We start from the raw sequence: 18,260 nt of genomic DNA, 5'->3' as shown, positions 1-18,260 counted from the left end.
TCATGTGTCACTAATCCCCAGTACCCTTCCAGCACATACACACAGCCCAAAAGGAAAAACAATACCAGCAAGAGCAACCGGCTCTGACCAAAACGAGAAAACGTCTCTAATGCACATTAATTATATAATTGTGCATTAAGTGTAAAAAAACAGATTGAAAAAAACTCGTGTTTCATTTAAACTCTAATAACTTTAATGATGGAAATGACTGAACGTTACACATTGTTTTAAAAACAAATACACAGTTAAGAGCAACTGTAAACATTTCCCCATGTGCATGTTGAATTATAAAAATATAACATTTAAAAAAAGAAATAAATTAACATCAAATACTTATAAATTTCTTTTTAAGAACAGTTAATACAGGTTAGTGTCAATTATTATAAGGGAGACCTCAAATGGTACTTAAGCCTGGTCATTTACCATACATTATAAAAAGCACTATACAGTACAATAAACATGACTGGGACATTTCCACACAGAGAAATCTATTTAACACTCAATTGGCAAATGGATTTATATTTAAGACAGCTGGAATAAAATCTTTCACACTTTTGGCTGATTTTTTGAATGCTTCTTTTGTAAGTATAGTAAGGAAAAGGCGGGGTATGCAAACAATATAAACACAGGAGTCAGGGCATGTTGATGCCATTTATCCCATGATGAGCTATGAATTTCTTTGCAGGCATTTACTAACATTGTCAAACATGAGCATAATTACAAGCAATGCAGAAGACTTTAATATTTACTGATGAAAAATCAGTGTATTTAAAAAAAGCACGTGTAAGATAGAAGTTTATATATTGCTATAACAGTGGTCCACATTTGTTTTAATAAATTACAATGTGAAAGGTAAGAAAAACTTTCAGTCAAGAATCAAGATCCAAACCTTGAAAAAACTGGGCATTGTAACTGCACAGCTAATGGTAAACTGCTATAAAGCAATAGATATACTACAGCCTGAGAATGTTTTGATGTGGCTTCCTTTTATCACATGCTATTTAAATGTGAAATTTTTAAGGTGGGAATGCCAAATAATGATCTTCATGCAACATAAAACAATAACTCTTTAGTGGAAAAACAGAGCACCCAATGAATAGGACATATCCCCACTGTGTTCAGCTTTCAACTCACTCACAGAATTTAAGAGGACTTTTAAGCAAAGTTTGGCGGATTTTGTTTAATCTGACTAAAAATGGTGATGGGAAACAGGCTAGACGTTAACTACCAGAATATAATTGCAATTCTGTGTATCCCATCAGACCTTGGTGCTGACAGGATCACATGAGTTATCTTTGATGATGAGGATACTGCAAACAATGACACTTGGCAACTTGACAAAACAGACAAAATAGTACAGGCTAAAATGTCTCTGCCAGCACCACTGCTGCTGTTCCTCATCCGATCATCCTCCTCATCACAGCGGGTCTAGAGAAGGGCCAGCAGTATTCGTTAGGAACGGGCCCATTGACATTGCACTCAAAGAAGGAGAACATGGGGAACCAGATGCGGGCTCGTCGACTCTGTTGGTAGGCGCGGGTGTTGGCTAGAGTATGGTAGTACAGGAAGAGTCTAGTAGTGATGTAGAAGGCTATGAACACGTCAATGGAGTAGTGCTCATGTGCAGCCAGGATGAAGAAGATGCCAAAAAGATTGAGAACCCAGGACAATGTATGAATAAAGTTCCAGCTTCGTGGTGTGTCTGTGTAAAACAAGCAGAAACAGCAGTTTTGAATACCTAATTTAAATTTATATTTCACCATCCAGAAATACAGCATATTTTTGTATCATAGATAACTTCTTTCCAGTTTAGATTGAGGCCACCTAATTTTTCATTTTCACTTGTATTACCAAAAACAAGACACTGGAGGGCAATAGAGAGACAATGTTAACAAATGTCTTTCTCCAACTCTCTTCCTAATGATTTAATATGTTAACTCACTGATTGTCACTGGTTTTAATAACACCTCATAATTTAATGTCCGTTTAGTACTTCAAAATGTTGTGTCACAAAGAAAAAATATTCAGAATTTAAGATAAATTTTGTTTAATGTAACAAAAATCTGACTGAATTGTGAACAGTAAACTTTGGACAAAGTTCTGAATAAATATGTCTTGTGAAAAGAACCCAAGTACTACTTGACAAATGTATCTTTAAAATAAAATTAAAAATACCTTAATCATGTCACAATCTATATATAAACACACCCCTTAACATAAAATCTGCCAGATTAATGCTTAATTTTTTTTATCTTGAAAATGACATTACACCTTAATGGTAACATTGAGTGTTTAAGGGGCTTTTGAAGTATAAAGTTACACGGCTCTGTTCCCCTCTGAATGTACTACTCACACTCTGTGACAAAGAAGTTGAGAATGGTGAGGACCACAGTATGACCGCTGAACATGTAATCACCACATGTATGAACTCCTGTCAGAGTCATCCCAAAGCCACTCCAGATGGCCACAGCTCGCTGTAGTTTAGCCCACATGTCACCGTATATCTAGGTGGAAAAAAGTAAAACTGTTAATGTTACTCTTTCAAAGAAGCAGAGATGTAATGTTTAAGATATATGTCTTACCTTTCCTGAGCACTGTAGGTGCTGCCCGGGCACAGACAGGGAGGTGACAAACATGGTGATACAGCGCAGCATGAAAACCGTCCCCAAGAGACTGCACATGCGCCGCAGAAGGATGGACCTGCAAGTCATAAGAAATAATTACCCTAAGTCTTCCATTTACGGGAGACACTAGGAGTATCCTGCAAAATAATCCTAATGAAAACACTATATATGTGGAAGACTGTTAGGACTAGACCTGTGTTTATGGAGGAGTAGAACAAGCAGCCAGATGTTACAGAGGATCACTCCACATGCCTCAGCCATGGCAAAGGCCCATGGTATTCTAGGCACACTGGTGAAAAGGGAAAAACAATCATCATCAGTTTTTCCACACACATTTCCCTGAAATCAGCTGTCCCAAGACATTCCATGAAAGAGCTGGTCAAAAACAACAGGTCACACTACAAGTAGGTCACTTAAAAAAATTTCTCAAAGATCTCTTTGAACCACAGCTAGCCCATCAGGAATAACTGAGGACAATAATAGAAATAAGCTACAAGGAAGTAGGGCAGTTATAATGCCCACCATCTGCTGTGATAGTCTGGCAGTTGATAAGAACATTTTTTTTTGTTTCAATCTGTCTTTGGCATTTTAAAGGTGGGAAATGTTTTGTTGGTTTATGGGACAGTTTAGACTAAAGTAGAAGAAGGAATAGGAGTGTCCAAACTAAATATGAGCTCTCACACACTCACCTGTCTAGGAAAATATCAGGGAGTGGAGGGTATGTGCGCATGTCTGGCACCCTCTCGTGCACTATGACCATGACAAAGGATGTGAACCCAAACACAAACACCACATAGATAGAGCTAAGCACTGTCTTCCAGTACTCTGGATCCAGACGCCTTGTCTGCTGCTTGTACTTCCCATTAGTGTACTGGTGATACTCCTCTCCCACTGGTGCTGTGTTAGTGCTGTCACAGTCTCTGCTGGGGTCTCCATTACACAGCCAGTCCAAACTGCCTCCAGACCCTGTAGGAGAGTGACCATCAAAGGGAAGACCAAGCTCCTCCAACACGTCGATGTTCTGCTTCTGTAGTTTGCGGATGGACACCATAAGCCGCTTGATGTCCCCCAGCACCTTGAGCTCCAGAGGTGGTGATCGGAGGTCATACTCACTGAGGGCGAGCAGACTGGTGCCGTCCAGGCGGTGTTTGTTGCACAGCAGGTCCACATAGTCGCAGAAGCCCTCTTCCTTCAGCCACTTGGCAACATGTTTGGGCGTCCAGCGGCGAACACTTAGCTGGATCATTTCCTCCTCACTCTGAAGGCTGGAGAGAAGAACATCACATTTTTTCCCCCTCACTATCAATAGTTATGGAAAGTTAGTCAGTGAATCAGCAACACTAAATATAAGAACGCACCATAGACGGCACATAACTTCACACTTACAACATAACTTCACACTTACAATAAAGTGGAGATCATTCACAGGCAGGCTGAGTATACATGTCAAGCAAATACACAAAGACGCACACGTTGGCATGTTTTAGCAAAGTTTGCACAGTGTACACCACACCCTAACCAAGTAGGTGAAGGAGCAGGCACACTCACCAAGAGACACACTGACCTCAAGACCTTTGCGTTAGTTATGGACAATAACTTGTTTTTAAAATTTACAACTTAACAATCAACACTGTCCTACAAAGTGAATCATTGTAGTTTAATCTTAAATCCAGTGTCTGTCTCTACAACCAGTTATTGCCACCACCCCCCAAAAAAAATCCATATTCTCACAGCGTCTGCGTTTTGTAAAGTAAAAACCATGCACCTGCAACAACCCACATTACTGATAATCAATAAGAGCCGGAGCAGCATCTTCTCGTCTATCACAACAACCCTGCCCATCAGGCTAACCCAGTGCTAGCTAACCTAACAAGCTATTTGTTAGCTGGATCAATGCTTGCGCTTAAGCTCACTCACCCGAACTGAGACGCAATAAGACGATACGAGGGAGTATTTATTCAGCTAGCTAACTAAATGGCATTTCAAAAGAGCCTGCAAAAATCGTTTTGGCGGATGCTGCAATAACACAGGCTTGCTGGAAATCATTTCGCTTTGCCTTCGCCCTGGTTAGCATTGTGACATTGTTGACAACGCACAGCGGTAATGTCCAGAATAGATGCGCATGTCATTTCCGAGCTCATCTCCACCTGCTGGTGAAAAAACTGCACTGCAGCGTCTTTAGTTCCGCAGTACAGGGGCTGTAAAAGCAATTACATCTCTATGCAAGTAAAAGCCATAAAATGAAAAGTCTCGGCTGGACAAGAAATGCACTTCTTAAAGGATTAGATGTGTGGGGCTGACCAACATTTAGAATATAGGTCACTGCTTTAATTTTAGATCAGAAACACCTGTCCTTGTCACTACCACTATGGTTGTAGTAAAGCCTCAACAGAGTTTGAATATAAATCCTGGGAGAAGAAATCACACAAATGAGTAGGAGAGGAGCACTGTGCTATATAAGTGACTCCAAATGTACATATAGTCAACAATGAGCAATGTGGAGGGAAATAAGTCAACTTCTCCTGTCACTCCTGCTGTGAAAGACTTGGTAAAGGTTTTATATGGAGGAAAACGATTTGGCAATCATGTGGATGAAGTTTGGCCTAACCTGTTCATTGGTGACATGTAAGTCTCTGACATTGTTCTTCACAACTTATAAAATAAAATCAAAAAAGATTTTGTTTCCTTATAATGTATTTCATGATAATTGCTGTCCACGTCATATGCAGAACCGTGGCCAACGATCGCTACAGTCTATGGAAGCTGGGAATCACTCATGTTCTGAATGCAGCTCATGGGAAGATACACTGCCAGGGGAGTCATAATTTCTATGGATCCACTGTGGATTATTATGGAGTGCCTGCAGATGACTCACCGTCCTTTGACCTCTCTCACTATTTCCTTCCCTCTGCTGACTATATTCAGAATGCACTTGACACAGCTGATGGTAAATACCCATCATGTTGTTTTATTATTGCTCAGTTTTTATGTCAGACTGTCCCTCATCTTCCCCTGGATAAAATCTTTTATTCAGATAAAGCTTTACTCTCATTATAATCTTATTCTTCACCAGCTCGGGTTTTTGTCCATTGTGCAGTTGGAGTAAGCAGGTCTGCCTCCCTTGTCCTGGCCTACCTAATGATCCACCACCATTACACCTTACTAGAGGCCATCAATAGGATCAAGGAGCACAGGTGGATTTTCCCAAATATAGGATTCCTCAAACAGCTCCGGGTTTTGGATATGAAACTGCGTAAGACATCATGACTACACAGAGAACTGAACTGATATTCTAACTTAAAGAACCACAAATTCAAATGCCTTTTCACAAAATATTGATCCTTATATTAATAGATCAGTGTAATCAACTCACCCTTAGGCAGAATCAATTTTAAGACTGAATGTGAGACAAGGTGATTTATTTAACCTTTGTATTGTGCTGAAAAGAAAAAAAAAACATATCCATTGTGATGTGGGTCATAAAGTGCATTCACAAGATGTTTTTTTATGTGACCACAAAAACAAATATTAACCTTAAAAAAACCTTAACAGATGTAATTTTGCTGTAACCAGAATAATTCTGTGACTGTAAGGATGAATGTTTGATTACATAATAGGTATAACCATATAGAGCATTATGCTTTATGAGTTTTAACACTTTTATTAATCCTGTCTATGAAGGATTTCTCTGTGTGTATGGACAGTTAGCAAATGCTTTTTAATACACTGTAAGATTTTGTTGTAATCTAATATCTTTGATTAAAACAACTTCTCAATTCATATTAACATACTGTATCAACTGACCCTGCATACACACATCTAGACAAAATACCACTGCATCTGGACACACGTTCACCTGCAGGTATGGATGATTTTCTTCCTGTGTTTGTGTTTCTTACATACCCAGGTGGGATTTTGTCTAATAGAAGCAAAAGCAGAACATTAAATAATCCATTAATAAATGTCTCCAGGTCAAAATGTCCACAAGACCTTTATTGACTGATGTTGTACACAGCATCCGCATTGACATTTTACAATACATCACGGTGCACACATTTTATATACACATTTATGACCCTGAATGAGGAAAAGTCATTACATTTCATAGCGTAAGAAGGAGGTTAATTATGTTTTTCTTCAATTTAAAAGCTGAGATGGATAAAATTGACCTACAACATAACAGAAGGGTTAAAAGCGACATTTGCAGCAGTGTGAGGGCTGTTTGATGTCATGTGCAGCCAAAGGCAAAGCTTAATTTTTCCTCCTTTTCATCCAATTTGCTTTCAGAATATATTTATGTCAGAGCAGTAAAGCGGCTACATGAAGCTGTTTTCTTTTCCATAAATGCTCCATTACAATGTGATGCACAATAAACACTACACTTAAACTTTTTGTCCACAATTACATCCAATTATCACGACTTTATGGAATGATTCATCTCTGTTTGAGGCTTATTAAATTATAGTCCCACAGCAGTGTGAAAAGCAGAGCCTGGGTTGTGCTGTTTGTTGTTCTGCCCTCTGCAGGGGTAAGACTACACGCTAGGTTAAGCACTAAATTGGGTAACTGTTCAGTGCCAGCAGATAACCACCTGCTCATACAGATCATCCTGAGTCGGTGTAGATGGGAATTGCTTTAATACAACAAACATTTGGACCAGTAATCAATCCAAGACACGGGATTTGGAATTAAAATGGCAGCCCTGAAAGGCAAGAGAAAAGAATATCTAACTGTGAAGGATCTGCAGAAGGTTTTGGACTCATGCAAACTACATCTCAATCAAATTGATGAGGTCTGGCCAAATGTATACATAGGAAATGTGTAAGTATACATTTTATTTTAAATTGATAATAGATTTTGCTTTGCAAAGTCATGTGAAACCTTTTACTTTCTCTGACTGAGCCCCTGCCACACATTATATCACTTGAACTTATTTTGCTGTGATGCCTAGCGTTCACAAGTTTTGAACCTTTTTCTGTTTCTTTGTCTTGCTAGGGCAGTAGCCCAAAACAAGAATGCCTTGCTGAAATTAGGTATAACTCATGTATTAAACGCTGCTCACTCCAAGCGAGGCAGCATAGGAAACCAAAGCTTTTATGGCAACGACTTTGTGTATTGTGGCATTCCAGCAGATGACTCAACACATTTTGATCTGGATGTTTACTTCCAGCCTGCAGCTGATTTCATTCATAAAGGTCTGAAGTCCCCTGATGGTAAGACTCCTTGATGCTTCTTTTTCACATCAATCATCTTTTTTTTTTTCAGTTTTTAATAATATAACTGAGCAGCTATGAAGAATTTCTATACAAAATCCTCAATAAATCCATCTACTCAAATTTTCTCATCATAACTGTCCTTTCAATGTCACCTATCGCCACAATGTAATACAACTTGTAATAGTGTGTAAGTGTATTTTCAGCCAGCAGTAATAATAAGGGTCTTACCTTGCAGAATTTAAGTCTATAATGTGGACATGGCTTTTTTCGAAGCAGCTATCAAGTAGAGGACGAGTTGGGATTAAAGTGGCAGCTGGGCCCAGTCTGCAAAGGGACCTTAAATGAACAAAGCCAAAGAATTATGGGTACTATTTTTAGTTCACAGCAGGAAAAAAGAAAGGACACAATGTGAAGCGGGCAGTCATGTATGATATTAATAAGACTGAGGCCTCTCACTAATCCTTCCTTCACACCCCTCTCTCTCTTCATCTTGTCTGTTCTTCAGGGAAGGTTCTGGTGCACTGCATCATGGGAATGAGCCGCTCATCAACCTTGGTCCTAGCGTACCTCATGATTTACCACCACCTTGAACTCAAACAGGCCTTACAAAAAGTGATCCAGAAGAGAGCCATCTACCCCAACAGGAATTTCCTGGCATTGCTATTGGATCTGGATCTTCAGCTGACAAGAAAAAAGAAAACATGTCAGATCCTGTAATCAAGGAAAGTTTACACTTTTTATCCACACATCCATGTGGTTTCTAGGGATGATGATGCTGGTCAGTCTGTTGGTCCAACAGTCCAGACTGAGATATTTCTACAGCTAATGGATGGTCATGAATTTAGGCTCGACTAAATGGCTGCATCTATGTTAGACTCTGATATACATTGAAATTAACATTGAAAACAATTAGAGAGCTATAACTCCACTGCATTTGTTTACACTGCTTAGCTTTCCGTTTTTATTAGCATGTTAAATGTTGACATGTAACATAATTACCCACTTCAGGTTATTCTAAATATTAACACAACATGTTAAACACTGGCATGATAATATATTCAATGCACCATGCTACAGCATAGCTTCAGCATATTAAACCATACATATTAACACTAGGGAAATAACAACTAATGCCAACAGATTTTAACATCCATTAAAACATAATAGACATGTTAACATGCACATACATGTTAGCATTCTAGACAATGTATAGCTGGACCTACTCTACTGACAAACTCCGTGTCAGACTGGAGGAAAGATGCACCAAATCAATGTAGATCAGCTGAGCCTGAAAAGATGGGCCCAAGATGTGGTGGTAACAAGACAGCCTTTCCTCTTGCACCATACTGGCCGAACTAGTGGTGAGGATCTAACAATTACTTGTGAATCTGTCTCCACATTAGAAATTCAGTTCTATGGCATGGTTTGTTATGAGCTGAATTACCTCTTCATAGACCCTTTCTTTCTTTTTTTTTGAGGGCAGTTGTACTAAACACACAGTTTCTTAACAAAAAGACAACTGGTTTCACTACAAATCAAAACATAATGTGAAGTGAAAATAGAAAATGGTGATAAGCTTGAGATTTTATGACGATTTGTGTATAAGTATGTCTTTACCTCTCATTCTTGTAAGATTTCTTTATCTTCAGCACTTCAGATTTTGTCACAGCAGAATGGACCAAATGTCTTATTGCAAGGTTTTACAAAGCTTCATATTTTAGTAGTCTCTGTAGATGAGAAAAGGTTTCTGATAGTCAGCGTCCAAACTCAAAATGGGAATCAACCTAAATCATCTTTTTCTTTAATAAGACCAACTCATCAGTGTTAACAGAATTAAATTCCTTTGGAGTGAAACCTGTTGAGCTGATTATCAATGTGCATGAAACGTCTTCTGGTCTTTTGTCCATGAAATCATCTGTGGAAACATAAAGAATGTCAGACCCAATAAAGGTACAAACTTACTGTATAGACGTTTCAATGCAATGATTTCTACCTTTATATTGAAATATAAATGCACACTTGTGAACACTACCAAATATTATGATAGAGAAATAGCAACATGTGAAATATTAAATTGAATGAAATGACATTTTCTTTGCTGGGGTTACAAAAATGTCAATAAATGGATTTTATCTATGCATATAATAATAACTTTATATGATGAAAAGAAATGTTTGTATAGTTGTACATGTCTTTATATTTATACATTTGTGTAAATCTACTTGACATATTTTATTTTTAGTCACAACAGAGTATGTTTTACAATTTTGAAATGATGTGGTAGAAGATACTAAGAGAAACCTTATATTAATTTGTATGTTTCTATTCACTAAATGATGCACAAGTAAAGAGATCAGAAACATCCGACTTGACCAAATGGCCAGGTGTCGATTTAATCACATTTTTCTGTGAAGAAGAAATTCTGTACAGAAAAGCTCAAATGCAGCAGCACTGATTAATTCTCTTTCTGCTGAAAACGCGGCGTCCTATCCTCCCTCCTGTGCTGGCAGCTCGGGTAACCTTTAAGGAATGCAGAAGATGATGCCAGGATTATTTTGGGCTGAGATTCAGATGTTAAAATAGCAAAAAAGGTTGCAGGGTAGATTACCAAGGAGAACGCAGACAGTTGTGTTGTCGACCTACATGTAGCTGTTGTGCAGAGACCTTGAAAAGCAACGTTTCCAGCTAAGGCAAGTCTCTACTTACAATGTGTTCTTACAAATCTGTTCCAGCTAGAAGTCTGTATTGTAGTTGTAATTTGAGGATAATATAAATACAGTATAAACTACAGGACGTGGCGTTATTGTATTGTGAACCTTTGTTTGCAGGATAAACATGTTTATAAAGCACTTTTGTACTGTGATGACATTATATTGCTTGATCAATTATCATACTTTCTTTTATTCATTTGCTCACAAACCCAGACAAACCACATTTGTAAGCGTAAAGACGAAAGCGTAATTCATAAAACCACCAAGAAGAGGCCCGGAGGAGGTAAAAAAGCCATTTTTATTTGCCCTCTATGTTAACTGTGGGCACTTTCCCATACATAGCATCTTTAATTACACAGAAGTAGAGCAGGGAGGACAGGTTAGCCTAAGGGGAAGGCTATGAAAGCAGCGCTGCAACTCAACATGTTCACCAGGGAAATCAGTTCTCTGCCCTGACTGTGAGAGTGAGGGAAGGGTTGTACTTATAGATCAATGAGGAGAAAGAAGAGCCTCCAGGTACTCTGGGCACATGTTGTACTTGTGCAAAGATACGCTTTACTCTACCTTGCAGACACACACTCATATGCATGAAACATATGCAGGGTCAGATGCAGCTTTTCTTGCATACACGTGCTCTGAGTCACACACATGCAACTATAGCCATGCAGAGATAGAAAAAAAAAAAACAACATTATGGTGTTTGAGTGCACCTCCATATGCCACACTAGCTTAACAAAAGGTCACTGAAACAGATTTGGTCTCAATGACTCATCCCCTGTGGACACGACAATAAGTCTCCAAACCCTGAGTGCCAGATTACGTCTCCACACACCAGCAGAATGCAAATAACAGGCTGCGCTGCCATCAAATTTTTTACTATAACAATCCAAACACATCACTTGTATGTCCCAAGCCTAGAGCAGAATCACACAGCTGCTTAAATGGATGCTAATGTATACAATATGTATAATATACGTCTCTCTAAAGCCCTGTGTGTAAATTGTAAATGCAGAGGTTAGACCTGCCTGCAGGAAATGAAAAGCTGATGTTTATAAGACTTGAATACCAATCTTATGTGTCTCTGGAGCTAAATAAAGCTACCACTGAACTGTGCACTGTAGATAAAATAATGAGAGCATCATAAGATCACTTTATAATTATGTGGTCTTGAGGTCTTTCGCCACTATAGAATGAACTGTATACCTGATGATTTCATTAACAATGAGATTAACACTTAAATCCCACGTTGTATTGCTCTCAAAGTGCTCTCACTTCTGTTAACCTTATTTGAAGTTATCAGTGGTGCTATTTAATATTCATAGGAAAATCAGATAGTGTTTGGAACCATATCCACAACTCCTTTTTTATATTGATTGCAATTTGAGTGCAATGACCCGAGCAATGACTGAATAGATGGTGCATCTACCTGACAGGTTGTAAAAAGTAGAAGTGAAGCATCCAGACATGCCCAGAGGCCTCAGCTGCTTGGCAAGCCCTGAAGGGGCAGGCAGCAGGTATGAGACTCCCCCAGCTTCAGAGCTCCAGAGGCTAATGTGGACAAAGAAAGGGACTAGCAACCATCTGGATCAGGTTCACCCCAGAATCTACATAGGAGACATGTGAGACTGAAACAATAAATCCAGTTTATTTCTGTATCACTACCACTTTAAAAATTAATGTAATTAATTGAATTGAATTTAATTTAATTTAATTTTTGGTGGCCTGGCTTTCGACTGCCTATTTTCTTCAATACAGCTACTACATGCAGTACTATTACATACACTTCTTACATACAGATAATTCTGCTTTTCTCTTTAGGTATGCAGCCAAAGACAAGAGGACACTCCAGGCTCATAACATCACCCATGTACTTAATGCTGCTGATGGGAAGTTCAACGTGAACACAGGGCCCAGCTTTTACAGAGACACCAAAATCACTTATCATGGAGTGGAAGCTTTTGACATGTCATCCTTTAACCTGAGTCCTTTCTTTTACCCAGCGGCCAGTTTCATCAAGAACGCGTTGAGCTCTCCTACAGGTGAGGAGCTCTCACTGTCATCATTTTTACACATTAACTTGGGGGAGATGTTTTTCTTCTTCAAGGCAAGGTACAGAAACATTTGTCAGTCAGTTCCTATTACAGCATCCTCCCAGTTGTATGAGTCATTAAAATGCAAATCAAACACTAAACACAATATCAAGCTAATATCATCCCCCCCATGGTAATCTTCTCATAAGCTCAGACCTTGGCCAGGAAAATTGGTTTTAAATGGATTGCCCTGGTAATTTGTAAGCAACACTTTTATTGGACATGGAAATTACACAAATTGTGGCCTGTGCCTGCTTGGCCTGTTATGCAAAGTCAAGTCTGTATCTGGCATGACAGTAATAAGATGAAGCCTCCTCCTTCACATGCTGGCTGATCGGGGGCTCCAGTGTGTGGCAGGGCCTATAGTAATCCCCGGCAGAAATACACAGTCGCCAAGACAGTTCAATTACGCGCTCCTCTGCGCCCTAATCCTCAAGCCTGATAAGGGACCAGGGATTACCCTGTGTAGAAACATTTGTTGCAACATTGTTGAAAACTTATAGTCGGGAGTTAGAAGTGCTACTCTCTGTGATGTGAACGGTTTTTAATCCACAGAGAAGTAACAAATTAGACAGAATAAAGTTTACCACAATAATCCAGTCATTGCATGCTGTAACTATAGACAGAGAGCTGGTAGGGGATGGCTAAGTTCTGAAAAAAAAAAAAAAAACCTAGAAAAGTGAAAGTGATGTTTTGTTTCAACTGATAGGTAAAGTGTTTGTCCACTGCGCAATGGGTCTCAGCCGCTCGTCCTCCTTGGTCCTGGCCTACCTGATGATCCATGAGAACATGACACTGGTGGACGCGATCAAAGCTGTCAGCGCTAACAGGAACATCTCCCCTAACAATGGTTTCCTGGAGCAGCTCCGAGAACTGGACCGAAAGCTGCACTGCCAGAGAACATCGAGGAGCTTGACTGGCAATGGGTGGACTTAGGATAAAATCATCCAGAAACCTGGGTTTCTATATTGCATCCTTTTATTATCTGCCTTTTAGGTTATTCTTTACTGAACGATATGTAAAAACATTCATGTCATTTATTTCTTTGTAAAATAAATTTTTGTGAAAAAAGTAAGTTCCTTTCACGACATTAAAAGATGCTCCTGTGATTATTTCATTTTTTTATAATTATTATTATTTTAGCATGAACAAAACATGTAAATACTATGAAAAGTAAATACTGAACCTACTGTACTTCTGATAAAATAGAAAATGCATTTGCTTGTTTTTTAGAATAAACTACTGTGTAAATGAACATTATAAATGAAGCAATATGGCACCAGATGCAACACATTATCTGTGTTTTTAATAGCGCTTGCGTGGGGTGACAATATCAGGCAGTTTAAGAGAAAATAATAACACCAGTGTCAGAACTCTAAGTCCCAACATTAGGTACAAATTGATGTGGGTTTAACTGACTCAGCATGGCAACCTGACAGTAATTCCACACCATGTTTTGTAATTACACTATTACAACTGTAAGCACTGCTGTGCTTCAGGAGTTGAAGTTGTCCCAACACAAGCAGCCAGGCTCCTGTCACACTGATCTGAGGAATAAATAGTCCAAATGTTCCTGCCCAGACTCTGGCATCTTCAGCTGTCTCATTCCAGCAGGGCTTAGCCTCTGAACAGCACTGATATCCAGCTCAGATGGAAAACAGAGTTAGCTGCACCAGTGAGGTTAAAGTTTAGTTTTGCTCCTTTACAAATACTACAGGAATTAAAACTACAGCACAGCAGAAACAACTTCTGCTATCTGCTAACTGTTGCATTATCTAACAAAGAGTTGAGCCGAATATCATTTGTGATAATTATATGACAATGACACATGCAGATATGAGCCCAGAGGAGGAGCCAGCGTATCAGACACCGCCCACATGCGATCTGCTCAGCCTTCTGCTGAAGAACAGACACCCCACTGGAGCTGTCAACGAGGTTTGGCCCAACCTCTACATCGGAGATGCGTAAGTGGCATTCTCACTCCGCTGCAATATGGTGATCTGATTGTGAAAGTGTTGCAAACAAGTCCTGTATTTGGCCAACTGATGGGACAAATATGAAATCTGTACATTTGACTCACCACTGATACATGTGCAAACATATGCTTACAGAGCTGGATACAGGCGAAAAGACCCACTAAATTCTACATTACTCGTTTCCTGTCTTGTGTCATTACAGAGCTACAGCTCAGGATAAATCCCTTTTGGTGAATTTGGGAATAACACACATAGTGAATGCTGCAGATGGCCCTCAGCACATTGATACTGGGCCATGTTTTTACAAAGGCACCAACATAATGTATCATGGCGTGGGAGCATCAGACTGTAAAGATTTCGACCTAAGCCCATTCTTCTCTAAGACGGCTGAGGTCATTCATGGTGCTCTGACTCAGAGAGGTATGAGTCCATTTGAGACAGACAAATACAGATGCTACAGAAAAGCATCCAAATTTGAATGTCTAATAATGTGAAGTGTTATTGCATTTTGTCTTTATAGGCAAGGTGCTCGTCCACTGTGCTCGAGGAATCAGCCGCTCAGCATCTCTAGTACTGGCCTTTTTAATGATCAAAGAAAGACTCACCATCGTGGAGGCAGTTGAGGCCGTTCACAGGCACAGAAACATTCTCCCAAATGTTGGATTCCTGAACCAACTCTGTCAACTGGACTCATCCTTGGCCCTGCAGAGAAGAACGACATAATATTAGAAGGTGGTACAGCCTCAAGAGGTGAAGATGACACAGCCCTCAGATAACTTTAATATATATATATATATATATATATATGACATATTGAAATGAAGTTATTGTCCAACAAAGGAATTATGTTGAATGTATTACTGTTAATGTGTTACACTGGTGTGGTCCTTTAAGCTTATGTCTTACACAGTGCAATTGATATCACAGAAGCTATTAAAACAAATGTAGCATAACTGCCAAAACCCCCCACTGTACTTGAACAACACAGACAGTGTTTGCCTATAAATAAACAATGCTCCACTTATTTATTCAGATTTCTCAAAATACAGTGTCTTAACTGCTGCAATCCTGCGCCGTACTGTTCAAACTGTGATGTCTAAAGAGGCTTGATACAAGATGACAAAAATATGCCAGCATGATTCTGAGCGTGTATACAGATTCAGGTCAGACTTTGAAAGGAGATGAAACGATGAAGCCATCTTAATAAGAAATGCTCTCCAGAGCACACTGGGAGACAGAGAGAGAAAGATGCTGTCAAAATAAAAGGAATTGGATATCACAGGTTTAATGATTTCACTGTCAGAATGAATGATGGCAGAGTATGAAGATATGAGGGAAAAATAAAGGGTTCTGATGGTGTGAAAACTCTGTCTGACATGTTAGCAGCTTCATCCAGCTATTCTGCAATACAGTCATCATCACACTCTCACTTTGGGGGCTTGCATTTAGATCACTGAATGGACCATGCATATCATATAATGGAGAATCAAAGACATGTGCCATCCTGCGAAAAACCTCATCTGTCTAACAGTCTGACACATTTCACTTCTCTTTTGGCCCTGAGAGCCTCCAAAAGATGCAGAGTGTCTTTAACGGGTGTTGTGAGGCAGTGCTACACAGTTTCTACTGGCATCTCTGAAGATATGCAGAGAGGCTAAAAGAGGCCGACACAATTTCAAGGAATCGCTCATACGGCTGGGAAAATGCTCAGAGTGCCCTGTTCACTCCACTGAATATGGGTATCCTTTGGCAAGCGTAAAGTTTGGATAAGCACGGCTTCCTGCCAGCAGCGGAGATTAAAGTTGTGTGTTTAGAAGTGGATGGCAGGGACTGGCTGGGTGGAAGTTTTCCCCACAGGCAGGGAACATGGCAGCTAAGGTCAACGACCCGCCACATCACAGCCCTAAAAATATCCCCTGCATTTGATGCCTGTCACAGAGCGGTTATACAATCTGTGCCTTGACTTCAGCCTGCCAGAATTAAACCTTACCATGTTCTGCCTTTAAGGACTGCTTCACAACAAGCTGTCAGAATGATGAAAACAAAATTTGGAAGAGTGAAAACAAAGGACTTCAATCTCTTGGTGAGTGGTTTTGGAAATGCATGTGAAAACCAGAAACCAAAACTGAACTTTTTCTTGATTGTAGAGGCAAAAAAAAAAAACGCAAGTGTGGTATTTCTTTTTCCCCTTAAGCTAATAAATCATGTGTGAAAGGAAACCACAGTGAGAAAACGGCTTCTCACAAGTCAGACTGGCACCAAGATAAATGTGACAAAGGCAATGGAGGAATCCTGTTCAAATGATGAATATGTCACACCTGAGTGCTATGAGCTGGAGAAAATCCTCAACCGTGGGAGTGTGGTTTACACTCATGTCAACGAGGTTTGGCCTAATGTCTATATCGGGGATGAGTAAGTAAAAAAGTATGAAATTATGAAAGTGAATAAAATAATAGAGAACTAAATATAATACCTAGATCATCTTCCTGCAGAGATACTGCGAAGGACAAGTACAGTCTGAGAAGATTGGGGATCACACACATCTTGAATGCAGCAGAGGGGACGTGGAACAGTGTGGACACTGGACCTAGTTACTACAGTGACATGGACATTATTTACTATGGTGTGGTAGCAGAAGACGTCCCAACGTTCAACCTCAGCCAGTATTTCTTCTCTGCTGCCCAGTTCATTGAAAAAACACTGAGCAATCCACAAAGTAAGACGACACATAGTTAAAGGTTCATTTCACCCATGTGAACAGAAATGACTTAGCGGTTTAAAGTTGTGCTTGAGATACTAACATCCACCAGTGTTCTTTGATTTAGGTGACACAACTGACAAAAACAAGAAAACGTGCCATGTAACTCCAATATAAGTATTTCATGGTGTTGTGATTTTTCTCCAGATAAACTGTTGGTGCACTGTGTGATGGGGAGGAGTAGGTCTGCCACGCTTTTCCTTGCCTACCTCATGATCTGCGAGAAGATGACGGTGGTCGAGGCCATTGAGCACGTGAAAAAGCGCAGGCGGATCATCCCCAACTGGGGCTTCCTGAAACAGCTGAGAGAGCTGGACACGCACCTCCTGGAGAAAAGAGACTCTACAGAGCAGAGCTGATTAGCGGGACAAGTGGGGCACGACGAGCATCAGGGTCAACCCTTGTGTCACTGGAGGCATATTCAAGTAATAAAAGTCTAGTCCAGTTAAAAGTATAAAGTCACTGGATACAAATAAAGTTTGCTCATACGAGGCAATTCGATATTAAGTTTACAGTATATATAGAGCAAATCTCAAGTTCAAGTCAAGTTCAGGTCCCAGGACACTGACCATGAAACAGCACTTATGAACAGTTTCCCCCTTAATGTTCTTCTTTCAACATAACCGTGACCAAGTCCTTTTACTTTTATTGCACAATTCTAATATTAAATATTTGCTTGTTTTAAAGTTTAATGTCAAGTTTTCAGAGTGAAATCTAAAGCATCAGAGCCAAAGTTTATTTTCCCTTTTTGCTTACACTTTTTTTATTTTAACACACTCTTCTGCCTGGATTATCATAAATTTATCACTGCTCTATTACTGTATTTTCACTTTGAGATACACCTCAGGATAGTAAATGTGTCAAATTAAAAGGAGAACAATCAAG

The 18,260-nt window shown here is 39.5% G+C and overlaps 6 protein-coding genes across 10 annotated transcripts; 5 read left to right on the top strand and 1 right to left on the bottom strand.

Moving 5' to 3' along the window:
* Positions 1-170: 170 nt before the first annotated feature.
* Positions 171-8,351, bottom strand: samd8 (sterile alpha motif domain containing 8). 3 transcript variants are annotated; one of them, XM_026315186.2, is made up of 7 exons: positions 4,542-4,743; positions 4,030-4,057; positions 3,314-3,889; positions 2,818-2,913; positions 2,583-2,700; positions 2,354-2,504; positions 171-1,702 (listed from the first exon to the last, which is right to left on the bottom strand). In XM_026315186.2, the coding sequence occupies exons 2-7, from the start codon at positions 4,044-4,046 to the stop codon at positions 1,398-1,400; spliced, it is 1,263 nt and encodes a 420-aa protein (XP_026170971.1). In that variant the 5' UTR covers positions 4,047-4,057; positions 4,542-4,743; the 3' UTR covers positions 171-1,397. The 3 variants fall into 3 exon arrangements, with proteins under 3 accessions (XP_026170971.1, XP_026170974.1, XP_026170973.1); XM_026315189.2 differs by lacking the exons at positions 4,030-4,057; positions 4,542-4,743 and adding an exon at positions 8,069-8,351; XM_026315188.2 differs by lacking the exon at positions 4,030-4,057 and having other exon boundaries at positions 4,542-4,742.
* On the top strand, positions 4,858-6,404 carry LOC113135293 (dual specificity protein phosphatase 13). Its single transcript, XM_026315197.2, has 3 exons — positions 4,858-5,249; positions 5,354-5,571; positions 5,698-6,404. The coding sequence occupies exons 1-3, from the start codon at positions 5,113-5,115 to the stop codon at positions 5,889-5,891; spliced, it is 549 nt and encodes a 182-aa protein (XP_026170982.1). The 5' UTR covers positions 4,858-5,112; the 3' UTR covers positions 5,892-6,404.
* On the top strand, positions 7,165-9,806 carry LOC113135292 (dual specificity protein phosphatase 13-like). Of its 3 annotated transcripts, none has more exons than XM_026315195.2 (4): positions 7,165-7,445; positions 7,620-7,657; positions 7,757-7,837; positions 8,346-9,806. In XM_026315195.2, exons 1-4 carry the CDS (start codon positions 7,318-7,320, stop codon positions 8,555-8,557), a joined length of 459 nt encoding a protein of 152 aa, XP_026170980.1. In that variant the 5' UTR covers positions 7,165-7,317; the 3' UTR covers positions 8,558-9,806. The 3 variants fall into 3 exon arrangements, with proteins under 3 accessions (XP_026170980.1, XP_026170979.1, XP_026170978.1); XM_026315194.2 differs by having other exon boundaries at positions 7,754-7,837; XM_026315193.2 differs by having other exon boundaries at positions 7,168-7,445; positions 7,620-7,837.
* Positions 9,807-10,445: 639 nt separating this feature from the next.
* On the top strand, positions 10,446-13,712 carry LOC113135289 (dual specificity phosphatase DUPD1-like). The gene is made up of 5 exons (XM_026315190.1): positions 10,446-10,530; positions 10,765-10,834; positions 11,985-12,170; positions 12,370-12,590; positions 13,351-13,712. The coding sequence occupies exons 3-5, from the start codon at positions 12,016-12,018 to the stop codon at positions 13,575-13,577; spliced, it is 603 nt and encodes a 200-aa protein (XP_026170975.1). The 5' UTR covers positions 10,446-10,530; positions 10,765-10,834; positions 11,985-12,015; the 3' UTR covers positions 13,578-13,712.
* A 513-nt stretch (positions 13,713-14,225) lies between these two features.
* On the top strand, positions 14,226-16,037 carry LOC113135290 (dual specificity phosphatase DUPD1-like). Its single transcript, XM_026315191.1, has 3 exons — positions 14,226-14,605; positions 14,820-15,037; positions 15,138-16,037. The coding sequence occupies exons 1-3, from the start codon at positions 14,457-14,459 to the stop codon at positions 15,338-15,340; spliced, it is 570 nt and encodes a 189-aa protein (XP_026170976.1). The 5' UTR covers positions 14,226-14,456; the 3' UTR covers positions 15,341-16,037.
* Positions 16,038-16,540: 503 nt separating this feature from the next.
* Positions 16,541-18,259, top strand: LOC113135291 (dual specificity phosphatase DUPD1-like). The gene is made up of 4 exons (XM_026315192.1): positions 16,541-16,700; positions 16,812-17,029; positions 17,110-17,333; positions 17,523-18,259. Exons 2-4 carry the CDS (start codon positions 16,899-16,901, stop codon positions 17,732-17,734), a joined length of 567 nt encoding a protein of 188 aa, XP_026170977.1. The 5' UTR covers positions 16,541-16,700; positions 16,812-16,898; the 3' UTR covers positions 17,735-18,259.
* Position 18,260: the final 1 nt, after the last annotated feature.

Source organism: Mastacembelus armatus, chromosome 19 (genome assembly GCF_900324485.2).
Source record: "Mastacembelus armatus chromosome 19, fMasArm1.2, whole genome shotgun sequence".
Taxonomy (NCBI): Eukaryota; Metazoa; Chordata; class Actinopteri; order Synbranchiformes; family Mastacembelidae; genus Mastacembelus; species Mastacembelus armatus.
This window is presented reverse-complemented; position numbering and strand designations above follow the sequence as displayed.